General features: G+C 48.1%; 1 protein-coding gene across 4 annotated transcripts in view; it reads left to right on the top strand.

Annotated features, from left to right (window-relative positions):
* srgap3 (SLIT-ROBO Rho GTPase activating protein 3) overlaps nucleotides 1-22,070 on the top strand; it is a 73,201-nt gene extending 51,131 nt beyond the window's left edge. The window contains exons 11-22 of one of the 4 annotated variants that reach the window (XM_062544773.1): nucleotides 2,176-2,203; nucleotides 4,293-4,323; nucleotides 4,802-4,862; nucleotides 5,783-5,860; nucleotides 6,136-6,270; nucleotides 7,518-7,623; nucleotides 8,773-9,000; nucleotides 9,279-9,352; nucleotides 13,126-13,306; nucleotides 14,733-14,882; nucleotides 15,019-15,331; nucleotides 16,859-22,070. In XM_062544773.1, coding sequence (XP_062400757.1) covers nucleotides 2,176-2,203; nucleotides 4,293-4,323; nucleotides 4,802-4,862; nucleotides 5,783-5,860; nucleotides 6,136-6,270; nucleotides 7,518-7,623; nucleotides 8,773-9,000; nucleotides 9,279-9,352; nucleotides 13,126-13,306; nucleotides 14,733-14,882; nucleotides 15,019-15,331; nucleotides 16,859-17,377 — 1,904 coding nt within the window. In that variant the 3' untranslated portion in view covers nucleotides 17,378-22,070. Of the gene's footprint in view, nucleotides 1-2,175; nucleotides 2,204-3,666; nucleotides 3,770-4,292; nucleotides 4,324-4,801; nucleotides 4,863-5,782; nucleotides 5,861-6,135; nucleotides 6,271-7,517; nucleotides 7,624-8,772; nucleotides 9,001-9,278; nucleotides 9,353-13,125; nucleotides 13,307-14,732; nucleotides 14,883-15,018; nucleotides 15,332-16,834 lie in introns of all 4 variants that reach the window. The other 3 variants (XM_062544772.1, XM_062544771.1, XM_062544770.1) reach the window with 3 other exon arrangements.
* Nucleotides 22,071-24,843: the final 2,773 nt, after the last annotated feature.

Genomic DNA, 24,843 nt, shown 5'->3' with positions numbered 1-24,843 from the left:
AAGTGCAGCAGGAGGTGAGGCCAGTGGGGGTGACCGGAGCTGCTGGGCCGGTCAGTCTCCGTGTCTCCAGCTCAGTTTTGTGAGGTGCTAATGGAGACGCGTCTCTCTCCGCTGCCCAGCGCTGGCCACGCGGGTGTTGAGGGGGGGCAGGATGTGTCAGTGTGTTTGCCAGGAGCGGTTTACGCCCAATCAATCAGCGTGGCACTCCACGGGGTCATTTTGGGCAGCTGCTCCCGGACGGGGACCCAATCTAATGGAGTGGCTATGAGGGAGGCTCCAGCTGAGGCTAGCCACGCCTACACCCCCACCCCCGCCCCCGCCCCCACGTCCCACCACCTTCAGCCCAGACACCCCTGCTGGGGCGGAGTCGCCGGGATGGAGTATGGTCTGAACGTACAGTATGTGTGTGTGTGTGTGTGTGTGTGTGTGTGTGTGTGAGATCTCCTCAGGTCTCTGCACATGGGTTTCCACCAGCAAGACACATATGGTGGTTCCATGTGTTGGCCACCGTCTAAATTATTCACATGAATTGATCATAAATGCATTCTGTTAATGAAGTCAGCTGTTTGCAGTCCGTCTAGCTCATGGTGGGCGTGGTGGATGAACTTGGCTGAGGTAGACCCCACCTGCCCTCCACTGGGAGCTCAACACCATTAGAGGAGGCCGGTGAAAGATTATGCAAACACTGGAAATGCAGAAATCCCCCACATGCACTTTAATTAGTGAAGTATAATACGTTCATTTGAAATAATTCTGTTATTTCCCATGCAAATAGCTTGGTTACCAAAGTGACTGTATTAAGTCATGGCTGGATCTACGTTGTGAATAAAGCTGAGGTGAATTTGCGCACATGTTGTAGGAAGCGGAGTCGCTGTGGACTCAGACTCTTGCTGTAGAACACTTTGATGATTTGAGAGCATATGATTCGCATAAAAACGCCTCCCCTTGCAATATCTGTGTTCACAGTTCATTGGCTTCGGTGCACGAAATGTTTTATCGGCGACGTTGAGCAGGAGAAGAGGAGACGAGGGCTCTCTGCAGGTGCAGAAATGTAATTTTGGGGTTGGTCGGGCAGCTGGCCGATTGAGGCCATCACTCACGGAGATGACTGGCAGGAAATGCACTGTTGTTTTCTCCCATGAATGCTCCTGAGACCTCCTAGGCCTTCTTCCTGCACTGCAAGCACATATTGAAAAATTGTGTAATCATGCCTCTCCCCTTTTTTCATTAAACCATGTTTACCAGCACTCTTGTACTGTGTACAAGGCAGTGGAGGTGCAGTATCAGATTATGGATCAGCGAGGCGGAAATTATATATATTTTTTCCCCCCGTACCAGCATATGATTCTCGTATTGATTTTGTATTGGTTTTGAGATGCTGTATTAGATGCAGTTTTTCTCGAGGGCATTCTTTATGATGGGTCTTTAGCTATGGAGAATCACTGCTGTTTTAGTGCACAACATGACCATGACTTTTGACTTGGAGTGTTTGAGAGAAAGACAGAGATGGATGGAGACACACTAAGCATGTGTACTGTATGTGACCGAATACATGCGTCAGAAAGACTTCACACATCAAGGAGGTGCTGGAGCCCGCCATCACCGCTTGTGATATTGTGAGTTGGTGTTTCCTGGCAGTCCAGCCCAGTGCTCTCAGATGGGAAGGGCTCGGGACAAAGAGCTCAGTGAGCCGGCACAGACATCGCTCAGTGTCACCGCTGAAATGACCCCCCACCCACCCGATCGCCCCCTTCCCCTCTCCTCTCCTCTCCTCTCCTCCCCCATCTCCCTACCATGGCCCTCCAGTCTGCCCCCCCCTGCCCCCCCCACGCACCCACACACCCTCCCTAGCCAGTCCCCTAACGCCCAGCCCTCCTTTCTTCCCATCAGAGAGAGCAGCCTTGCACCCCACTGGCTCTCGGGGAGGTTTCTACGGAGACCGCTGAAAGCCTTTGTCTCAAGAATGGTGTTGTGGCTCAAGCTATTCATCTCCCCTCAATGGCCGAGGGGATTCTCCTCAGAGCCATGCTGGGCTTCCACTGAGGCTTTTGAAGAGACACAGCAAAGGCAAAAATGCATGAGATGCCAATATTTGATAACATTTCACTCATGTTCATTATCTCTCTCTTTCTCCCTCCCTCCCTCCCCCTCTCTCTTTCTCTCTTTCTCTCGTAGGAGAAAGGGCTGAATGTGGAACTACGAGGTAAGCCACATTGACAGAACTGGGAAACAAGAGATTCTCGGTCCTCACTCCTCGGTTCTATTGATGTATTGTTAATTCTCCAAAATGCATGTAAAGCCATTTAACACACAACTTGTCGAAAGGATTTTGAGAGATTAATGAGAAAAGCCTGCTCAGGAAAGTTCAAGCACTTGACCGCGAAAGTAATGTTTACTTCAGACCACAACTACGAAAACATTGCTCACTGGCCCAACTGCTTCTCTTCTCGTAAATGTTTACATTTGATTGTTTGTTTACTGAGATTGAGAGTTTTCAGCTCAATATGCTGCTAGACGTGTCATCTTCACGTTAGTCAGCAGTAGCCACAGATGAAAACATTTTATTCCGCTCCATTAACTCTCGGTGACAGTTAGGAAAACAAGGCAGACTGGCATCAAAATGGGCAGACAGAAAATCAGTGGCGCGAGGAGCTGGTGAAGCTGAGGTCAACCAGGAACCATCAGTGAGCTGTCACTGCCAGACCCCCCCCCCCCCCCCCCCCCCCCCCAACACACACCCCTCTCTGCCAACCCCCCACCCCCATCCCCACGCCCAGTGCAGTGTGGGTAGTTCAGGGCTACCCCGGCTGTAAGCAGAAGCAGTGAGCACATTCCCAGCCTTGTTTTAAGAGCTGGCTGGACACGAGCATCTGGACCCACATAAATCTGGTAACACATTAAGAGAGATACTGCAGCTCAATTTTATGGTCTCTGAGTTTCTGTCGGGCAGATCTAATAAAGACCTCCGTTCCCCCCCACTGAAGCCTTAGGACATGCAAAAATATGGCCTGGATCACAGGTTAGCTTTTTTGTGGTCACTGGAGGACATCATTACCTGTTATGTCTGTTTAACGCTGCAGTGATATACTGTATGCCTCGCACACAGCTTCCACTTACGTCCATGCAGTCAAGGCGAACAGGAGAGACCTCAGCTGTGTTCATAACCTTCTACAAACACAGATAATGTAATGTAATATTTCTGTCCTGCTCTGCCCAGTGACCAGTCTGCGGGCAGTGGGTCCGTGTTGGGGAGGGGCGGAGAGGGCCGACGGAGACGGAGGGCCAGATGCAGGGGTCCGGCAGGAACTGAGCACTCCGCCGCACATGCTAGGGGTTAATTATGGGTCAGATCCATCAGGGACGTCATAACAGCCCTCTCCAGTGCAACGCTGTTTATTTCCTTTAGAAAAACGTCTCATTAATGACCACATCCTCTGCCCAAATGCATTACCTTTTAAATAAACAAGAAAAGGAGGGTGCTTACACAGAGAAGGCCGGCTAATGCAGGATCAGCTTTCATTCATATGTGCGCTGTGTTGTACATGGTCATTGGAACTGTTGTTCTTGTGTGTGTGTGTGTGTGTGTGTGTGTGTGTGTGTGTGTGTACATATATGTGTGTGTGTGTGTGTGTGTGTGTGTGTGTGTCACATTCATCATTTCCCTAGGCCCCCAACCCTCCCCCCTAAGCCACAGAAACTACGAAAGCCTAGACCACGCTCCGTCTATAACCATAAGCTGTTTAACGGCAATATGGAGACCTTCATCAAGGTACTCGCTGTGCTGTCCGAATGGGCTCCCCCTAGAGGGCCGGAGGCCAACTAGCAACCTTTGACCTCTGAGCCGCCCCTTCACCTTCCTCAAATGTCCCCCACTCCCATCACTTCTCTCTCACGGCTCTGGAGGTGCAGACTACCCGGGTGTCAGCTTGCATGCTGCCTCTCTCATACAAGTCATCAGTGCACACTTTAAAAGGTTCCCCAAACAGTTAGTGATGACATTAGTGTCTAGTGCATTACATTAGTCTTGTAGGAATTGAATTTGTCTAACACATCTTACACTAACGTAGCCCCATTGGCACTTAAGATAGCCCAGGTAAGATGGATGCTGATGGGCTAGTGAGGCGGGCACATGTGAACGGCACCCTCAGCTCTGCACCTCCAGCCAGCCCAGTGCCACCTGCAGCACGCCTCCACAGTGGGCATCCTCCGCTGTCTGCTCCTCTCTCTAACTGTTTGTGGTTCTCTGCTTCCCTTCTTCTGCTCCTCCTTGCTGCCGATGCTTTCTCTACCAGGGGAAGAAGGAATGCCCGTACCCGCAACCAGGTACTACCAGCCAGGGTGGGGAGGGAGAGACACTATAGGCAGACACATAGGGGATGGGCTCTGTTATCACTTTTAGCACACAGTTTGATTTCTTCTTCCCCTCACCACTGGTACTAATGAGAGTGTGAACGGCCTTTTTCTCTCTTGCCAGATAGCACGCTTCAGTAGGGGACCATGAATAATGATGCTGCCTTAATGCGCTCTGGTTTCTGTAATGACTCCGCTGTGTAATTCATATAAAGCCTTCTCACTCACTGCTATCGCTTAATACTCTGGTGTGGTGTGGAGGTGACTGATAACAACTTAATGCTTTGCTCTGCTTTACTAAACAATGTGCCTGAGCTGATCTCTTTACTGTGATAATGGACTCTGTGGGATTGACATGGAGACCATGGAACTATTCCTGGCAAGCTCTGCTGAGTGAAGATGTAATTATGGGCTTGGTCACTTACTGGACATGGACATGTTTTCCTTTCAGGATTCTGGTCAACCCATTCCATTGGTTGTCGAGAGCTGCATCCGCTACATCAACCTATACGGTAATTCATTCTTTCACTTATTTGTTCTTGTCTTGTGAAGACTTGGAAATATATCTTGAATGTCATTCAAAATGATTGTTGCAGTTTAGTTAACTGTTTATATTGAGATCAGTTGTGGAATGTGTGGAGCGATATGCTATGACAAATAGTGACAAATTAATCAGGCATCAGTGTGGCTAGTCTAAATGCGTAGTCATCTGTTGCCATGGCTCTGTAGCGCCGAGGTTTGATCTTCCTGAGGGGCTTGGTGTGAAACTCATCCCTCCAACAGATGGCTTTTATGGGAATGCCTCTGTAATGTGTTCCAGACACTGGGTTGCCAGTGTGTAAATATTTAGCTGTGCCTGCGCTATGTGCACTTCTTAGCATTTTCTATGGGTTTTTCCTCACTCTCTCTCTCTAGCATCTAGCTGAACATCAGACTCACATGAAGCTGCTGTAATCAAATAAATGATTTTACATTTAGCCACTAGAGCAGAACATCCATTTTATATTTGTGTCTTTGTATCGAAGTTTAAATGGAGGGAAAAATGCAACAGATCTACAGACCACATTTCTTCAGTAGGGGCTTCAGCTGTAGTGTTGTTTCATTTAGACCATTGCTTTGGTCTTCTCTACCTTCATATGTGATTTCATTCATGTGAGCCCCCAGGCTTTTGTACTTCCACCCACAGCCCCGGCTCTAATGAAAGTCCAGAACCTGATTAGGAGCGCTCTAACAAAGACCATATGAGTCCAGCAGATGGGGGGTGGAGGACTTAACTGAAAAAGGGGGAAAATGGAGTCTCTTTATGGCCAGATTACACACTCTCTGTTCACTGCTGTGCCTTTTGTGTTGGCTTTCATGTACCGAGGCATTCTGCTGTCAGCGTAATGGCAGCTTTTTTTCTGACCAGAGGATCATGTTTCTCTGCTTTCAGGCTTGCAGCAACAAGGCATATTCCGAGTCCCAGGATCTCAGGTCGAAGTCAATGATATTAAGAATTCATTTGAGAGAGGTCAGTAGTGTGTGTGTGTGTGTGTGACATTCAGTATATTGTTCTTTTGTTTTCCTACCTCAGGGAGAAAAAACATATATCCTCAAATGTCAAAAAAGATTGTTGAATTGGTTGTTTTAGACATCTTGTTTTAGCCTGTCTCTTGTCAAATGTAAACCACACGTCCTGGCCTAGCCGTTCCTAATGGTGTTTACAGATCTGCGCTCGTAACAATCATTAGGACCACCAGCTGAAAGACCTCGCCTAACTCAGTCCACATGTTGCCACATTCTCAGGTGAGGACCCCCTGATCGACGACCAGAACGACCACGACATCAACTCTGTGGCTGGGGTGTTGAAGCTGTACTTCAGGGGCCTGGAGAACCCCCTCTTCCCCAAGGAGCGCTTCCTGGACCTGATCTCCACCGTCAGTAAGTCATGACCGTGTGTGTGTGTGTGTGTGTGTGGGGGGGGGGGGGGGGGGGGGGAGCCAGGTGCACACAGGCAGGCCACTGGCCTGGAGTCAGTGGAGTTTCTGCTCCCAGGCCCATCTGGCCCAGCTCTTATCGGGGGCTCCAGATGGAGGGAGGCTGACGGAGGGTGATGGAGCGCTGCATCACTGGCTGCCTCCAGCCCCTGCTGAGCAAATAGAACCGCCAGCTTCCGGAGGGAGAGAACTTGTGACTCCCGGCTAATGAAGAACGATCCACCCGGCTCTCGGGTGAGACACGCGGCCTAAAAAAGGGAATGCTCATGGGGACCGTGCCCCAGTTCTCCTACAGTACGTCTCCAACGTGGCACCGCCCTCCTCTCTGGCCTTTGCCACAGGTTAGCGGCGCGAGCTATTAGCAGCGCCCCCTGTGGAGTGGGGCTAAAGGGAGCTGCAGCAGATCAGGCCTGCTGGGGGCACCCCTCGCTGGGCTCCAGGGGTCAGGGGAGGTGGAGAGGAGAGGAGAGGCGGAGAGGCTTTGGCTCCGCTCCTGCAGGATCTGGCTTCACTTGAGCCGTGCCCCAGCGCTGAGATGTGTATCACACGCCACCGCAGCTTTACAGGACATGAGGAGAAGGGCTTTTTAGGGGGGGGGGGGGAGAGTGTGGAGGGCGCCACATGGAAACAATCGCCACGCCACGGCTCTCTGCCCATGATTTAATAGAGAGGTGACTGTGGCGGTGGGACGGGGGCCACATCAGGGGGTTTGTCGGCACTCAGGTCTGTGAAAGAGGTTCTAGCCCCTTCCAGCCCAGCGACCATGACCTCAGTCTCTCTCTCTCCGTCTCTCCCCCTTCACCCTCCGTCTCTCCTGTGATTGGAGAATGCTGATGAAACTCCCGAGTGCTTTTGACAAACCATAACTAATGGCACCTCGTGAGGCTGGTTTGTATTGGAACAATGTGTAGGTCTTGGGGAAGATGTAAGGCTTTTGATAGAGGCTGCCGTGAATCAAATTTTGCTATGATAATTCTTCATTTCACTTCACTACATTGTGGTAACAATAGTGTCCAGTTTCAGACAGGGAATATTTTTGTTGTTGTTGTTCATTTTATATACTTCGGCCTCCTTTTCTGATGGGTGTCTGATGTGTTTTCATGCTAATATTTCCAAGATGGAGCACAGCTCAGTCATTTGTGACGGTATAGTGAATTGTCTTGCTAACCCTCACGTTTCTCTGTGTTCCAGAGCTGGAGTCCTCGGCTGAAAGAGCTCATCACATTCAGCAGATCATCGTGACTCTTCCTCGCACCATCATCATCGTCATGAGATACCTGTTCGCATTCCTCAATCAGTGAGTGTGGAGAGCCTGCATTTGTGCCACAACCCCCAGCATGGCACCCCTTTGATTTTAACGATCCAGAAGCTAACAGACTGTATGTGTGTGTGTGTGTGTGTGTGTGTGTGTGTGTGTGTGTGTGTGTGTGTGTGGAAGTGTGTATGTGTGTGCACGCTACCCGCAAACTCTCATGCCAGCAGGGTTCTTTGCTCTGAAATGATTAGCTTGCCATAGTTGTCAGGATCTGGCTAGAGACGGTAAAAAACAACATGCCTGTTGTCTAGTAAATCAGAATGGGCTCGGAAATCACGGCAAGCGCTCGCAGCCAGAGACATTCATTTACAAAGAGTCGTGGAATGGCCCCACTGTTCACATCCAATTTATTACGCCGTCTGTCAGCCCCACTTTAGACGTTATTTATGAGTGCTGAAACTCATCTCTCTCTGAAGTAATATACCTGTCCTATTTTATTGGACTGTTATTGATGCCACCATTGCCCAGGTCCCCTTTAGAACAAAGAAGTTGATTTCATAGCTAGAGTTTTTACTCTTATGCTTTTATTTTTTAAACTCAAACTCCCTCTTCTCCCTTCTCCTCCCTTCACCCTTCACTACAGGAATGTGTACCTTTGCCAGAAGCAGGGCTTTATAACTCTCTCTCTCTCTCTCTCTCTCTCTCTCTCTCTCTCAGTGGGTCAGCAGGCTTTAGCGTTTGATTATGTTTTTTCTTCGTGTATGGAGGAGTTATGGGTGCAGGGCTGAGCTGAGCGCAGGATGCTGTGCACATGATGAATGGGAGGGCTTAATGCGGATATGGTAAACACAGGCCTGCTGAACTTACATGTGTTAGCAGGATTTCCTGATTTGGGGGATGTGGAGCGATATACTCTGGCCCGGTGGAGACGGCAGTAGGTTGTCGGCTTACAGGGAAACACCAGCCCAAACTTTGCGATGTCACGAGCAGATATTACTTATCTTAAGATTATGCTCACTGGCTTTGGGAACATGTTTTCACAGTGTGTTTTGAGTTACTCCACACAGTCTGCTTTTACAGAGACCAGTAAGGGGAGCTGTTAAGGTCTTTTGCACAGAGGGTGTGGTTCTAGTCTGCTGGGATTAAACACCGTCCTTTTCTCCTCTGTCCCCCCCCCCCCCCCCCCTCCAGCCTGTCCCAGTACAGTGACGAGAACATGATGGACCCCTACAACCTGGCCATCTGCTTCGGCCCCACCCTCATGCCCATCCCGGACGGCCAGGACCCCGTGGCGTGCCAGGCCCAGGTCAACGAGGTCATCAAGACCATCATCATGCACACCGAGATCATCTTCCCCAGCCCGCGCGAGCTGGACGGTCCACTCTACGAGAAGTGCATGACGGGAGGAGAGGAGTACTGGTGAGCAGGGCGCAGGCTGTTGCGTGGCAACACGGAGCAAAGACACCACATGCAGCGCAATGGCGCTTTTAGATCTGGCAGCAGCTTCTGGTGCCTTATATGGGCGTTGTTAGAGGCAGTTTGTAGATATATAACCTCTGGTACCTTTAGCACCTAATTAATAGAGATGCAGTGTAGCTGGTTTGTCAGTAATTGTAAGCATTATCGTCATTATTGGGGCCGTTTGGCCTTGTATTTCCTTACTGAGGATGTTTTTGGCTCTCCCTGTGTCTCTGCAGTGATAGCCCCCACAGTGAACCGGGGACCATCGATGAGGCAGACAACGGCACTGAGCCCCACACCAGTGATGATGGTGAGTGGAGCGACCTCCCCACATGTTTCCAATACTGGGAGTGTTTTTTTCCTCTGTGAATGTTTATGTCTGGGGAAGAGAGAGCAGACGCACTGGAGAACAACAGTCAGGCATCAAGCCATTTTGAACACAACCCCTCATGATAATTCAAGCTAGCATTACATTGAAAAAAACCTCTCGGTGCTGTTTTCTATTTCTCTCCATCTGTTCTCTCCTTTCCTTCCCAGCCATGTTTGCAGTTCTGCTGATAAGAACTTTGCTTAAAAAAAGAGAACGATCTTTTGGACGGCTCGGCAGTTAGAGGCCGTGTCTGTGAACCTCCGCCGTGCCGTGGCCGTTCCCTCACCCCTCTCCCTCGCTTGGCAGCGCCACCCAGCTCTGCTGCAGTGACCACCGCGCCCGGGCACCGTGTCATTCTGATCCGACGCAGCAGTCAGCACTTTGGCCGCGGGTCGCCCGGCGCCTTTGATATATGGGCGATATAATTCACCAAATGAGCCGCTCAGTTAAGGCAATGACTCTGAGCAACTCGTGTGATTTACGCCACGGCTGTGGCCCGCGCGTACACACACTCTGCAGACTATGATAAACATCGGCGCGGCGTGACGGGGCTTTAGCGCTGACTGCGGCGGATATGCCACACCGGTAAGCAGCGAATGACACGGAGCTGTCTCGGCGCGTGTTTCGAGATGTGCATGGGTGGTTCTGCGGTTCAGGATGGATGGGCGGTTTTTGTGCGGGGCCGCGGCTGATGTTTGGGGCTGCTTACTGGGCTGGAGGAGCGCTCGCTCGTCTCGTCTTGTCTGGCCAGATGGTTCTCCCGACAGCACTGGCTGACCTTATTCACGGGCAGATAATGAGGAAGATTCCTGATGGGTTGTGACAGCCCAGGCCTTGCAAAGGGTCTCGTCTAGCAAGAGCCCAGAAACACATTGGTGGCCACTCTTTCTCTCTCTCTCTCTCTCTTACTCTTGTTCTCTTGCTCTCTCTCGCTCTCTTTCTCTCTCTCGATCTCACTCTCTCTCATTCTCTCTCTCTCACACACACACTCCCTCTCACTCTCCCTCCCTCTCTCTCTCTCTCTCTGGCATTGTCTCCACCCTTTCACCAGCCTTCTTTAGTTTATTTTTTCTAAGAGCATTTTCTCCCAGACTCCCTGCCTGTCCTGTTCTTTGTGTGAAGGCGGTGTAGTGCGGTGCAGTGAGTCCAGCCTGAGAGCTCTCCCTCTTTGTGGCTCTGGTTCCCGTGTCCTCGCCACTCTCTGACCGACTAATTGAGCTCGTCCCCCCCCCTCCAAATGAGCGTTAGCGTGGCGATCCCATCTCTTCTGCGGTCACTCGGCCCTGAAGTGACCCTCTCTTGCCAGTGCCTGTGAGGGTGAGGAGAAAATGGGCTGCGCGCTCTCTTCCCGGTGACTGCTGGGTCACTAATTTGGGCCGACACTGTTCCCTACTCGCTGGGACCCAAGTTGGGCAGGAGGCCTGTCTCAGCCCCGGCGCTGGGGGGCCTGTGGAGAGTCCCCTGCCCTGTAATGGGAGCTCTCGCAGGGGGAAGGAGTCCGGTCACGTGGCCTTGACTGTCCTGGCTCTCTGCTCCGAGGTGTTGCCACAGCAACAGCACCACTCTCTGACACAGAAATGAAAGAATCACATGGCTGATTTATGCGCCTGACTCTTGTGCACATCTCAACCCAGCACTAGAATAGCCAGTGATGAGGCCCATTATGGCTCTCCTATTGAATCTCTTCTTTCCACAGATGTGTGTTATTACAGGATGTGATGATGCAGCATGTATGTGTAACCACTGGTGATGTTTGAGTGGCCAGTCTAGAATTGTGAGTGGTGTGCTCTATAAGCAGGCTTCTCCTCTGTAGATGGGGCGTGTGACATGCTGTATGTCTGTGGGATATTCTCTCCATCTACGTCTGCTCTTCTCTCTCCTCTGCTCTCTGTCTATCCTCCCTTTTGCCTGTCTATGTGAGAGCGCCGCGCCGTAATTTCACCCCCGGATGGAGCTCTTAATGACATTGATTGGGCTCAGTGGTGGCCATGGAGATATCCCGCTGGTAGACGATTTAGGCCGTCCATCTAATTAACCCAGACTGACCCCTGCCGTCTGACTGATTGGGAGACGCTGGGGCGTGGCTGCGTCTGTGGCCCCCGGCCCTCCAGGCACCGGTCAGAGGGGCCCGCTGGACCTGCTGAGGTCCCGGTGCTGCTGGCCCGGCGTCCTGCTGGCTGATCTGAGGAGCGGACTGCTCAGGCAACGAGCGGCGTTTGTGTTTAGTCCTCCCCCACCACCACTCTCCGCATGCAGCCTTTGATTTGATGCTTTGAGTTGTTTTGGCATCAGCTGTGATGCTTCCTATTACTGGGTCACATTACCCGCTCTTTGTGTGACAATGATGATGTGAACCCCCAGGGAAGGTGTGTGCGTGTGTGTGTGTGTGCGCATGGCTGACTGTACCTTCTCTCTGCTGCTGCCAGCCTGCCAGACGTGCACCCTCTGGCGCTGCTCCCTCTGTGCCCCTGGGGGAGTGAGGACAGGAGCCCCTGGGGTGGCGGCCAGCCAGCGGCCCCCACTGACCCCAGGCCTGTGGTGGCGTCCTGCGCTCTCCCCTGGTGGATGAGCTGCAGATGGAGCCGTGTGTCCTCACATGTAAACACGGGCCACTCATTCACTGTGCAGGCAGCTGTGAGAGCCGCTGAATACATCCTCCACTCTCTTTGTGAAAGGAGGTGAAGAGCGAGGGAGCGGGAGAGGGGGAGAGGGAGAGAGAGGGACAGAGAGAGAGAGAGAGAGAGAGAGATGGATAGGCTTCTTTATACTCTTTCATGACAGACGCGCAAGGACCTCTCAAGATGACAATCATGCAGAAAGCCTTTTCACTGCCCACCTGATTGCTTTGGTACTGTATGCATTCAGAGGTCTCCTCCGTGTCGTCGTCCTCTTCTTAAGGGTCTTGCTACTGTTTAGGTCAATGCACTGCTCTGATCTATTCAAACACATGTCTTTTAACACACACACGCTTCTATACACACACTTCTTGTCCCAATGTGCTTGAAACTAGGCGGTAGCGCTGTATTTGTTAAAGACTTTACACACGCGCGCGCGCACACACGTATCCACGATATTCCGCAGCCAACAATGGGGGTCGCCATGACACCAAGACGGTTTTCTATTTCCGCCGAAGCTGCATTGTATCTGTTTTAACGTGACGGTTTACGGTGCTTAACATATCATAACGCATATAAAAGTCAACTTTTCTATTTTATATCGGTTATATGTGATGCAGTATATACATGCTGAGGGCAGAATTGTCAACATTTCGAAAGAAATCTAAGTTGAGGCATAGCCTAGTTTGCTATGGAGAACGCACATGTTAACAGAATGAACGGAAGTTGAAAACAGTATCGTAACCATCGCAACGATACATATTTCCGGGTTAAGGAAAGAGGTGAATACACAAATGCATTCCTAAATGGTGTATGGCATCATTACCATCTTAACCACTTCAATAAGCATAACACTCCCAGCTGTGTAAGTACAGTAGCCTGTATCTGGTTCAGCACTTATTGGAAGAGCCAGAGCCAGAGGAGACCAGCAGACCAGGCTGGCATTGGAGCCGCTCACTGAAAACAGACATCCTCATAAAACACAATGTCACAATTAATATTGCCCTCTCTCTCTCTCTCTCTCTCTTTTTCTCTCTCTCTCTCTCTCTCTCTCTCTCTCTCTTTCTCTCTCTCTGACACCTTTTCTGTCACGTGCAGAAGTGGAGCAGATCGAAGCCATTGCCAAGTTTGACTACTCGGGCCGCACCCCGCGGGAGCTGTCCTTCAAGAAGGGGGCGTCTCTGCTGCTGTACCACCGCGCGTCCGAGGACTGGTGGGAGGGCCGGCACAACGGCGTGGACGGCCTCATCCCACACCAGTACATCGTGGTGCAGGACCTGTGAGTGAAGCCTCATGGCCATATTGGGACCACTTGCCAGTCGAATGCATAGACAGTAAAAGAATGTTGCCGTTCTGCAACAATGGAACTGGAACACCGCGGCGGCCATATTGGGACCACTCGGGACAGTTCCATTGGCTTCATTGTTGATGGGGCGGCAACAATGGGATAGTCTATCCAGCTATTCTTCATAGATCAGGGGTGCCCGACCGTCTCCGTCTCCCGTCTGACTGAGCCCTGTTGCAGCATACCAGCAGTCTTATCTTCTCCATTATGCACAAGGGCGTTAGCATGGCTTCTACACCCTCAACACCGTACCGTAGGTTCACGTCGCTCCCACGGGAGCACGCCGGATGCGTAATAAGTGTGAGAGTTCAGCGCGGGCTTTAGATAAGAGGGCCTCGGTGCAAGTGAATTAATGCGGATTAGAATGTAAACACCGTCAACAACGTCAACAGGACGGAGACAAATACATCAGCTGGTTGGACAGCTGACCTTCTCCATCCTCCACATTAGCGGCGTGGCAGGCCAGCAGCGCAGGGGCGGGGCGTGGGGCTCTGTGTCGCTAGGCGAGCGCAGGAGCGGGCTTAAGTACCTCGGCACACAACCTTGATCTGATCGCCCCCGCTGCTCATCAGGCCCGTCCGTAATGAGGCCCTCCTAAACGCCGCCATGCATAATTCATGGCTGCTCCACTGACTGATCTTGGCCTAATTCTCTGCTGTGTATTTGCATACCATGCAGCCCATTAATGTGTCCCACTGCAATTGGCCCAGGCTCAGCTTCAGAAGTGTGCTGTTGGCAGCTGTGAATTGGTGTCACACGTACACTGGTAATCTAGGTTCTCTGTCTCTGTGTGTGTGTGTGTGTGTGTGTGTCTCTCTCTCTCTCTGTGTGTGTGTGTATCGGGGCATATCTGATCAAGCAAGATCATCAGTGGCATAAATTAAGTCAAAAGTAGAACCAAGGCAAATGACTCTTTCCATGATTTGATTTCACATCCTACATACAGATGTCTCTGATATTAATTACTGCTAGAATTGAAGTAGTGGCTTCTTGATGAATGAGTTGATATGCTAGGTGAGTCACAGACACAGGTCTCCGCATAATTGCTCCTAATGGAGGAATGAAAGAGACAGAAAATGGATTATTTGAGCCTCTCCATGTCTGACAGATAGCGCTGATGTGACTTCTGTCAGATTGAGACATTGTGTGGCCCTAGACAGGACATTAAAAGGCCCAGGGGCTCAGCTGGGATTCTATCTGAAGGCCAAATTAGGTAATAAACCTCAAATTGGAATCCATGGCTCAATTGATTTGCTGCATTTGGGGAGGGGGCATTAGTAGCCTGCCCAGTGGCATCTCTGGTGCTTCTCCTCCAGTCCTGTTTTCTTTGTTTGACTGTTTGTTTGTTTGTGTCTCACAGAGATGATGCGTTCTCAGACAACCTGAGTCAGAAGGCTGACAGTGAGGCCAGCAGTGGGCCACTGTTGGATGACAAGAGTTCGTCCAAAAATGACCTGCAGTCTCCCTGCGAGCATAACCCAGAGTACCCCTTCGGCGGCGTTATGGGACGGTGAGTTTTCTGTGCTGCTTTCGGAGATGTTTTTTAGATATACTGACCGCTACGCAGCGGTAGGGATGTGGGCAGACATTTTAGTTTCGTTGTTGTCACCATGCTGTGCTCTACTGACTGTTCTTCTGACCTGCAGGGTGCGGCTGCGCTCGGACGGGGCAGCGATACCTCGCCGCCGTAGTGGTGAGACCCACAGTCCCCCGAGGGGCACGGACACGCCCCCGCGCGCCGCCGCCTGTCCCAGCAGCCCCCACAAGGTGGCGGTGAGCCGCGGGCGCATCGAGAGCCCGGAGAAGAGGCGTCTGGGCACGTTCGGCAGCGCCGGCAGCATCAACTACCCGGACAGGAAGACCTACCCGGAGGGTCACCCGCTCAGACCCGTCCCTGGGGCCACACGCCACAGCAGCCTGGGAGACCACAAGTCCCTGGAAGCCGAAGCCTTGGCTGAGGTAACTACCACCCACACACACTCCCTCACACACCGCACAACATCCAGATTTCTCCTCACACAGTGATATTTGAGGTGTGTTCAGCTCCGTTCACAAGAAGTTTGTTTGGGTCAGACTCCGCTCTGCCCAGAGGCGCTGAGGTCAGTCCCCGTCTCTCCCATTCTCTCTGATTCCATTCTCTCTGAAACCACTTTGATTCCTTTTCTATCTCATGTTCTAACTGTACACTGTTCCAGCATTGCCTCTTAGGATGGGTGAAGTACAAAGGTTGCTCTGCTTCAAGTATTAATGTGGGGATTAAATCATGCATGGAGTAGAAGTTTGCCCAGGTACGGTACATTCACAAGGGAAACAAAAAGCCCTCGGAGACTCACTCTGTGGCAGCTGGTGCTGCTGTATTACTCTGGGAGGTAATCGGCCATCAGTGAATGGATCTGTGCGGTACTTCTCACTCTCTCTCTGTCCTCAACAGAGCCCAGGACCCCATTAATGCATCCGGATATGTCTGGGCCCAGGCTGATGTGCTCATTCCTCCCGGCCCCACCCAGCTATCATAATAAAAGCAATGACACAGAGGGCCAAATGGTCTTTGCAATAATAGCGCTCGTTGTCATCTCTGTTGGCTAATGTACTCTGGTGACGACGTGCTGTAAAGAGGTGGCAGAGTTATGACCACACAAACAACCCACTGAGGACTCTATTCTCACTATGGCACACATTTATGTTCAAACTAACCACTAAAAATGGATGATTTAAGTCCCGATTGCTGCATCATAATATATGTGCGCGGGTTTGTTGTGTGATTATATATTTGTGTTGCCCATCTGTCATCAGATAGCTTTATCTGGATGTCTTGATCCCAAAGGCTTGAGCATTTGCTTAGTAGTTGGTTGGTCAGTGGAGTTGCCGTGAGTGGGCATGCCGGTGATCGTTTGACCAGAGTCAGGAGCCCCTTTGTGAAGTCTGAGGGCTGTCTGTGGTGCTGGGTAAATGTCACTGGGGAAAGAAGAGAAGAACATTTTCAAAGCAGAAATTTGAGGCACCAAATACCATTAGATGGTCTGGCAAAATCACCTCAACCTTTAAAGCTTTTAACTCTTCTGTAGGCTGACAGGAACAGTCAGTTTGGGTTGGAAATGTATTTATTTTTTTCTTCAGAAATATAAAGATATTTTGTAATCCTCAGAATCCATGTGTAGAAATGTTTGAGGTTTTGGTCTGTTTTGCCCAAGAGCTCAAATGTGGTATCCTAAATGCCCAAGCATTTGACCATAATGATCCAGTAATGGCACCATCTTAATGAAACACTCTGGAGCATCTTCTTTGAAGAGTCCTTCATTAGCACTGCAGTAAACACTTCATTAGCGCACTAGGTAGCGATGGCCGTGGCAAACCAGTCATAAATATTGCTTCTAAATATGCTGAAGGATCCCTCAAAAGTGTTTGGTGTACAGTACGTGACCCCTGTTTTCGAGATCTCTTATTGAATGCTTCTCTTTTCAGTCTGTCATGTGTGTGTACTCACAGGATATCGAGAAGACCATGAACACGGCGCTGCACGAGCTGCGCGAGCTGGAGCGCCAGAACACGGCCAAGCAGGCGCCGGACGTGGTGCTGGACACGCTGGAGCCGCTCAAGAACCCGGCCAGCTCGGAGCCGGGCAGCCCGCTGCACACCATCGTGATCCGCGACCCGGACGCCGCCATGCGCCGCAGCTGCAGCGGCTCCAGCAGCGAGATGATGACCACCTTCAAGCCGGCGCTGTCCGCCCGCCTGGCCGGCTCCCAGCTGCGCCCGCCGCCCATGAGGCCCCAGCGCCCCGCGCCGCCACAGCAGCCGCACCACCACCACCACCACCACCACCACCAGCAGCAGGGCCAGGGCCAGGGCCAGCCGGGACCCGGCCACCGCTCCAGCAGCTCCAGCTCCTCCGGGGTGGGCAGCCCCGCCGTCACCCCCACCGAGAAGATCTTCCCCAACAGCAGCGCCAATGCTAACGCTAACGCTAACACGGCCGCCGCTAATGATAAGTCGGGCACTATGTAGTGGCCAGACTGGTGTAGGGGGTCTGTCCATGTCCTGGAGGCCTGGCGAACGGCTGCCGCACCTGGCCACCGGGAGCCTGGTGCTGTTCCTCTGACAGAGGGAAGAATGAAATTGCAAAAGGAAGCAGAAAGAGTTCTTGGTCCTCTGTCGGTTTCTCAAAGTTATAATTAGCCCTTCTCTCCCTCTCTCCACTCAAATTCTCCTCCTTCTGAAGGTGAACATGGGTTGCCATGGTGACCAACCCTGTGGAGAAGCTGAAAAATTCTCACATTCTAACAGAGATTCATGAAGCACAGGTGAAACACAATAGAGGTGGAAAAAAGACATGCCTTTTTTCTTTTTCCTACCCTCCTTTAGACACCTTTCATTTTACCTCAGAAATAATTCCATTAATAAATTCCGCATATTTGGCTAGGTCCCATTCCTCTAGACCTTCTGTTGACTGTTTATAGAGCAATATATTGTTGGCATTAGTATTTTTTTCTCCTGCACTGGTTATCCAGAGATCTCTCTCCATGACGGGGGGACAAATGATCTCCCCCTGGTTTGAAGGGAAGTTTTAAGGCACTCTTGCTCTCCTAAACTGGATTCTAAATGCACATTTAGACCACCAGACTTCTCAAAGACTGTGACCAAAACGGCATCTTGCCTTTGAGCTGTACCTGTACATAGAGACTTCCTGTACTTGAAATTGTAATGCCTTTTGTTTGTAGTATAAGGGATGTTCAACTAAGTAATTACAATACATAGCCAAGTTGTAAACATAATGTATGAGATGCAGAAAACTGAAACCATATACCAACTAATTGTAAGAAACCTGTGGTATAAAATTAATTGTGTAGTTTAACTTGTATATACAGTAACTCCTGAGTAGATTTTTTTAAGTGTTAATCTTGTATAGTCTAAGACAGACCAGGCAAGGACATGACAATGGGATTTTTCCCATAGAGCAGGCAAACAACCCACCACCGCGCAACCAGCAAACCATAGATGGAAAAACAATTCCCGATCTGTTTTCTCCCCCATTTCTGCATGAATGGGCCACAGAAACTGATTTGGAATGGAGCTCATCCCACACGTTCTGCATCGCATTTCAGAGTATTCAGTAATGCATTTACCACTAATGCAAACGCACACATACTGTACACACACGCGCACACACACACACACACACACACACACACACACACACACACACACACACATGCACTGTTCATCATGTACAGTTTCATTGAAAAAGGTTCATGACATTTGTCTTCTTTCAACATTGTTATCGTCTAATATCATCAAAATTGGAATCCCACTCTTTTCTTGGACAGTGTAACAGACTTTTAGAAGTGACCAACACTAGACTATTCATTCATGTGATGAAGCAATGCTAGATCTGGGCCTGTATTCACAAAGAATCTTAAATGTAGCTCATAGCTGGCGCATTTAGGAGAAACTCCTAAAAGTAACTTGTCAATCTTAACTTTAGGACAACATTTTGTGCTGAAAGTAGCACATACATCTGTGGGCGTTTAGAAGTGGTCCAGAGAACTCCTTACTCCATAAGACCAATTCCCAACAGATTTGAAATCAGCAGTTTACATCAGTCCCCGTCAGTGTTTTGAAGTGTCCACATCACATTGTTTTGCTCATGCAAAGTCACGCACACGAGATCTGAATCCCAAGGGAATAACTGTAGCAGGGAATAACTTGAAAGGGATGGAGTAATGCTGCCAGCAGCAACTAAAATCATTATCACAATGTAAACAAATGTATTGTTTATCAAATTCAATTAGGCTACTTCCTCTCTATGCAAATGTATCGTCATACAGATGCATTTTATAAACTTTACAAAGACACTGTGCCAATTCATTGAGTATTCCATCACTGTGTCACTGTAGCCTTATCTTAGGAGCTATCTGTTTTAATACTAAACATTGGTCTCTAGCTTTGTGAATAGGTTTTAAGAGAAGACAACAACTTCTCTTAACAACTACTTAACAACTTCAGTTGAAACTTCAGTGATCAGTTGAAATGCTTTGTGAATACGGGCCCTGGTCTTCAGCCAAGAGTAGGCTATTTCAACAGAATCATGTGAACAAAGGCACAAGTGAGGACCTGCCTTCTCCAACCCAGAGGATTACTCACTGCGGCTCCATCTTAATATGCTCTCTGTCTTGGAAAGCACAGGATTGCAGCCTTACTCAGTTACTCACTCACCCAGTCACTCACACACTCACTCATTCTGTAAACAAGGATCGGTATGATAGAGATACACTTCTCTCATGGGCTTGCCTCATGCCTTGTATGTGTGTGTGTGTGTGTGTGTATGTATGTGTGTGGGTGTGTGTCACTAGTGTGAACTCTCATCCAGTGAGCTGATCGTTATGGATCGGAGAGCTCACACAGTGCCTGGCCCCCTGGTGAGGAGGTTCTTCTGGGCCTTTTTTTTTCAGAAGGGAAGGCCTGACCCCCATTCTGCCATAGCCTCTTTCACATGGCCCCAATCTGTCATCCTAGCTTCTTCTCAGAGGAAACGGGTGCCCGTTTATGCCTACTGAAGGGATAGAGAGAAATACTCACTCATGTACGAAATATTTGCTTGATTGACCCAGATATGCAATCAGATGGACTCCAATGAGATCTTTGGACAAGGTCCCTGCCTTGCACCTAATTTAGCATGTCGCATTCGGGCGGCTTCACAGAAGCCTCTTGCTTGTTGGGGTCTCAGCCTGTATCACCACTTACAGTACGATGCTGGAAAAATATACAGTTTTGTTTACTTTTGAAATGTGATGAAGCGGAAAGCCTTGCTTCAGCAGATCTGAGCACAGTCCTTGTTAGTTTGTGGGGTTTTCTTTTGCAGTGTCACACATTAGCTGACGTTCACGTCCCTGTGTCATTCCTCATCTCATAATCACTGAATTAAATGAAAAACAGGAATCAGGTGGAAAAAACTAGCTGTCCAATGCCATTCCTGCTGCTAGCATGTTGAATAGACACCAAGGCATCCCTGTAGTTGCTGTAGTCTCTGCTGATAACTCGCTTTGACAATACAAACATACTCATAACCTGCATGGTCACTATAGAGGAGAAATGTCTCTGTGCAAACAATTGCCAATTTTAGTAGCACTAATTTGTGGTCCTTTATTCTTAAAAACGCACAAGCACATGAGTATTTTTTTTTTCTTTCACAGAGAGAGGCATGTTCAGACCTAATATTTCAATGATATCCTGGCTAATGATGTCTAGGCCCTTGATGGATCCAGATCTAGCAAAAACAAGAGGGCCCGGTTAAATCTCAAAAGCACGTTTCCTCTTTATTTTTTGGACTGGTCTACATTTGGGTTCTCTGTGAAAGGAAAAAAAACCTTTCTTTTCTTTTTTTGTAAAGTCACAGTCTTGCTGAGGATTGCCAAGCCTATGTAGTCATCCTTGAGGCTGTGATCATGTGGCTACTGCCCTCTGGTGGCTTGGAAGATAATCAATGGTGGGGGAGTATTGAAACATGGCATGGCAGTGCAGACTGGTATTTGAGCGCCCCCTGCAGGTCACTGCAGGTACTAGTCCCATGAGCGTCAGTTCCATGTGGCATACAAGGCAGGCTCTTTGGGGACATTTCTCAGGAGGAAGCCACATTAGGTCAGTCTTTTTTTTTTCTTCTTCTTTTTGTTTAAATCTTTTGAATATTTTTTATCATTCCTGTTTTTTTCAAACACACTTTACATCATTGCATGTGTGAAATGTTTCCTCCATTAACAAGGTTGCACATTCCCAAAAGAAAAGCACAGGCTTGAGCCATCAACATATTCCAGCTGTGTCATGCACTAGCATATTTGCTTTCACCATCTAGACATTTACAAGTGCCTTTGGTGCACATCATTCTTTGATTACAGACTTGAACCATTTTTGGTGAAGTGATATGTTTTCTTTCATTATCGTACATGCCTCTATAATGATTAAGTGCATTCCCAAACTAACTGTTACATCAGAGACCGCCCTCTGTTTGAACTCTGTATGAAGTAAGATATTTTAATAGCCTAAAACCTTGCCTGTGCTGTCAACAAAGTTAGAGTTATTTTATGATTTTTTTATATTTTAGGATTTTTTGTAGGGATCATGTCAGAAGGCCCTTGGTGAAATCCTGCCGTCTCATGCGGATGTAATCGCTCTCAGCGTCTCATCTCTCCATTTCTGCCTCTTAAGACCTCGGACTGTGTCACAGTGGAGCTTTGCAATCCTTAGCAGTATGCTTATTCTACCTAGTGAATGCATTGCAGTATTAAAGGTTTGGTGAGCCTGTTTGAGGATATTGTCACTTGCACGGTTACAAACAGCACTCGACACACCCCTACTATGGTGCTTGAGGAAATAGGTCTCATATCTGTCTTAGGTTTTGAGTTTAGGAATGTATGCTAACACAGGTTGTATTGTATGTTTGCTAACATGCCAAGCTCTTTCTTTTTTGATTTCTGAGCTCAACACTCACATGACCAAACTGGCTGGCTGTCTGTGGCATAGGTTGTGAATCTCTGTCATACTCTTTTGCCCTTTCGTGTCAAGTGAACCTGTCTGTGAAATGAGTGTCTGAGTGGTTGAATTCCCTGTGATGTAAATGTACACCATGCCACTGTTTGGATGTGAAGAATCCTGATGTTTAAATAAATACAAATTACTTTTTTGCCCTCCATTGAAGGTGACATGAGCTTGTGTCTTCCTGTTGTTTATACCAATCTGCATGTTCAGTGTGATGGCCTGCACATGATGGTATTGACCAAATGGCCGACTGATGAAAGAATTGAGATTTGACCTTGCACTAAGACCCTGACCTTTCAAGAAATACTAAGCCAATACACTTTTGTCACATTCAGCAGATAACTTCTCACGATGGACTAGCCTGTTCTGTGTACACCCTGAAAAAGTGTAGTGTGCCTACTCTGTCCTGGCTCTTTCACCTGAAATTAAACACTGTGGGTGCGAGTTTGACCGTGTAGGTTGCTGACCGTGCGTGCATGGGCACTGTGGCCAGAGTGAAGTCAGACGCACGGAGTGGGCAAGGCCAGGCTTAATAAGAGAGATAGATCAGAATCTACAGTAACACTGCTGCATGTGATTGGGTTATTCAGTTTTACTTCACCAGAGAGGTCTCGTCCAGAGTCCCTTGATGTAGCGCTGACCGTATCAGTGGCAAACTGGGGCCCAGGGTGTGAAATGAAACCCCTCACACAACACTACTGCAGCCAATCTCACACAGACGACATTATTTGGCACCTATAAAACTATGAGGTATGGAGCCCAGAAGGTGTCATTGCAAAAGATTTTTGTGTACGTATATCTAGAGAATGTGTGCTCCTTTTACTAAATTGTGGTCTCATTTTACTACAACCCTAAATCAGAAAAAGTTAGGACGTTGCGTAAAATGGATATTGTTACAATCTGCAAATCGCGTAAACTCATTTAGCTGCAAAAAGGATGCAGACAACATATCAAATGTTGAAAATGACATACAGTACAGTGGGAATAATAAGTATTTGAACCCATGCTAAAGTTGGCTAAAAAAAGGAATATAAAATACATTTTTGACAATTGATCTTAATGTCTTAATAAAAAAAAGAGTAAAAATCAAACCGCTAAGGACACTAATTCTGTTTGTGATTGAAGAATGTGTCGTAAATAAATAAATGTTCTTCCTTAAAAGGACACTTCACCGATTAGCATTAAGCTTTGTATCTTTAGAAAACCAGTCATGTTTTTGAATGGTCGTGCATCATTCCCTCAGTTTGCCTTGAGATGGGAGAAATACGGATTTCAATGTTGGACTTCCTGCTTTCAATGATGTAAAAATCGTCATTTTACATCATTGAAAGCAGGAAGTCTTATTCATGGGTTTCATTGAAATCCGTATTTCTCCCATCTCAAGGCAAACTGAGGGTTTTCTAAAAATACAAAGCTTAATGCTAATCTGTGAAGTGTCCCTTTAAATACAGGGGCATAAGTATTTGACCCCTATGTTAAGTTAGGAGCGGGAGGATTTTTTATATGTTCTTATTTCTAAAGGCCAGCTATTTCCTGGAGCCAGGATATTATGCAGGATATTATGCTTTGGAATTAAAACAGCCCCACATTACATATCACATACTGTACCCTTCACCTTCACCTGTATTTAAGGAAGAACATTTATTCATTTACATGTATGATACATTCTTCAATCACAAAGGAAATTGGTAAAAGATGATTTTATATTCCTATTTTTAGTCAATATTAGCTTGGGTTCAAATACTTATTCTCCCCACTGCATATGACTATTTCAAAATATGTGTTCATTTAGAATTTGTTACCAGCAACACGTTGGGACAGGGCCAAGAAAATGCTGAAAAGGTTTGTAATGACAAAGAAAACTTTTACAACAAATTAGGGTAACTGGCAACATGTTATTGGGTATGAAAAATAGCATCCCAAAGGCAGAGTCTCTTAGAAGTAAAGATGTACAGATATTTATCACTCTGAGCAAACCTATGTGGACTAATGATGAGGCATAATAATTATAATGCTTTTTAACATGAAATTGCGAAGTATTTGGGGAGTCAATAGAGTTTGTCATCTAGAACATATCATTAAAAATATTCAGAAAATCCAGAGAAATCTTTGCAAACGAGGGACAGAGCTGAAAAACAATATTGGATGGCTGTGGTCTTTTGCACCTCAGATGACACTGCATTAACATTTTTTTTTTCTAAATGAAAATCATAGTAAAGGTAAACCTCTGACATTGTCTATGAGCACAGTTTCACAAATGCTCGTGACTTTACCCTGCAAAAGGACCATTTTTATTTAGACGTGGACTTGAGCTGGTTTGAAATAGACTGAGGAAAAAAGGACTTGTGGTGAGATCCATCAACATTTGCCATTCTTTTTGGAATCAGGCTAAAGAGATCTATGGCAATGTGGAGGTGCATTTGTGCAGCATGGGCATCTTGCACATCTGCCCAGGGATAATCAATTCTGAATTATGTATACAGGTTTTGAGCAACATTATCCAGGCAATTCGGGGAAGACCTTGAATATTTGAAGAAAACACTGCCAAAATGTATTATGCACATATTTAAACAGCGTTTCTAGAGGAGGAATCCTTAAGCCAAAATGGCCTGTCTGCAGTTCAGACCTGTCAAATTAGGTGCATAATGGAATGAAAAACTTGATTAAAGGTATACTATGCAGGATTGGCGATTTCAGCGCCGGTTTCGCTTTCACTTTTCATTTTCGCTCGTTTTATGCTTGCATATTTCTCTGCAGAGCTTCCCCTACAGCTTTAGTGTGTATATTTGACAAAACTCCTCAATTGGTCAGTCTGCCGTGCCTTTTCATGAGACTTTACATGACACTTCCTGGAGTAGAGCATGGGTGCGTGCCCGGTGTCTCCTGAAGTTGCAAGTGTGGTTTTACCGCTACAGACCACTAGAGCGGCCAAAAAACACACC

Source organism: Sardina pilchardus, chromosome 9, assembly GCF_963854185.1.
Source record: "Sardina pilchardus chromosome 9, fSarPil1.1, whole genome shotgun sequence".
NCBI lineage: Eukaryota > Metazoa > Chordata > Actinopteri > Clupeiformes > Clupeidae > Sardina > Sardina pilchardus.
This window is presented reverse-complemented; position numbering and strand designations above follow the sequence as displayed.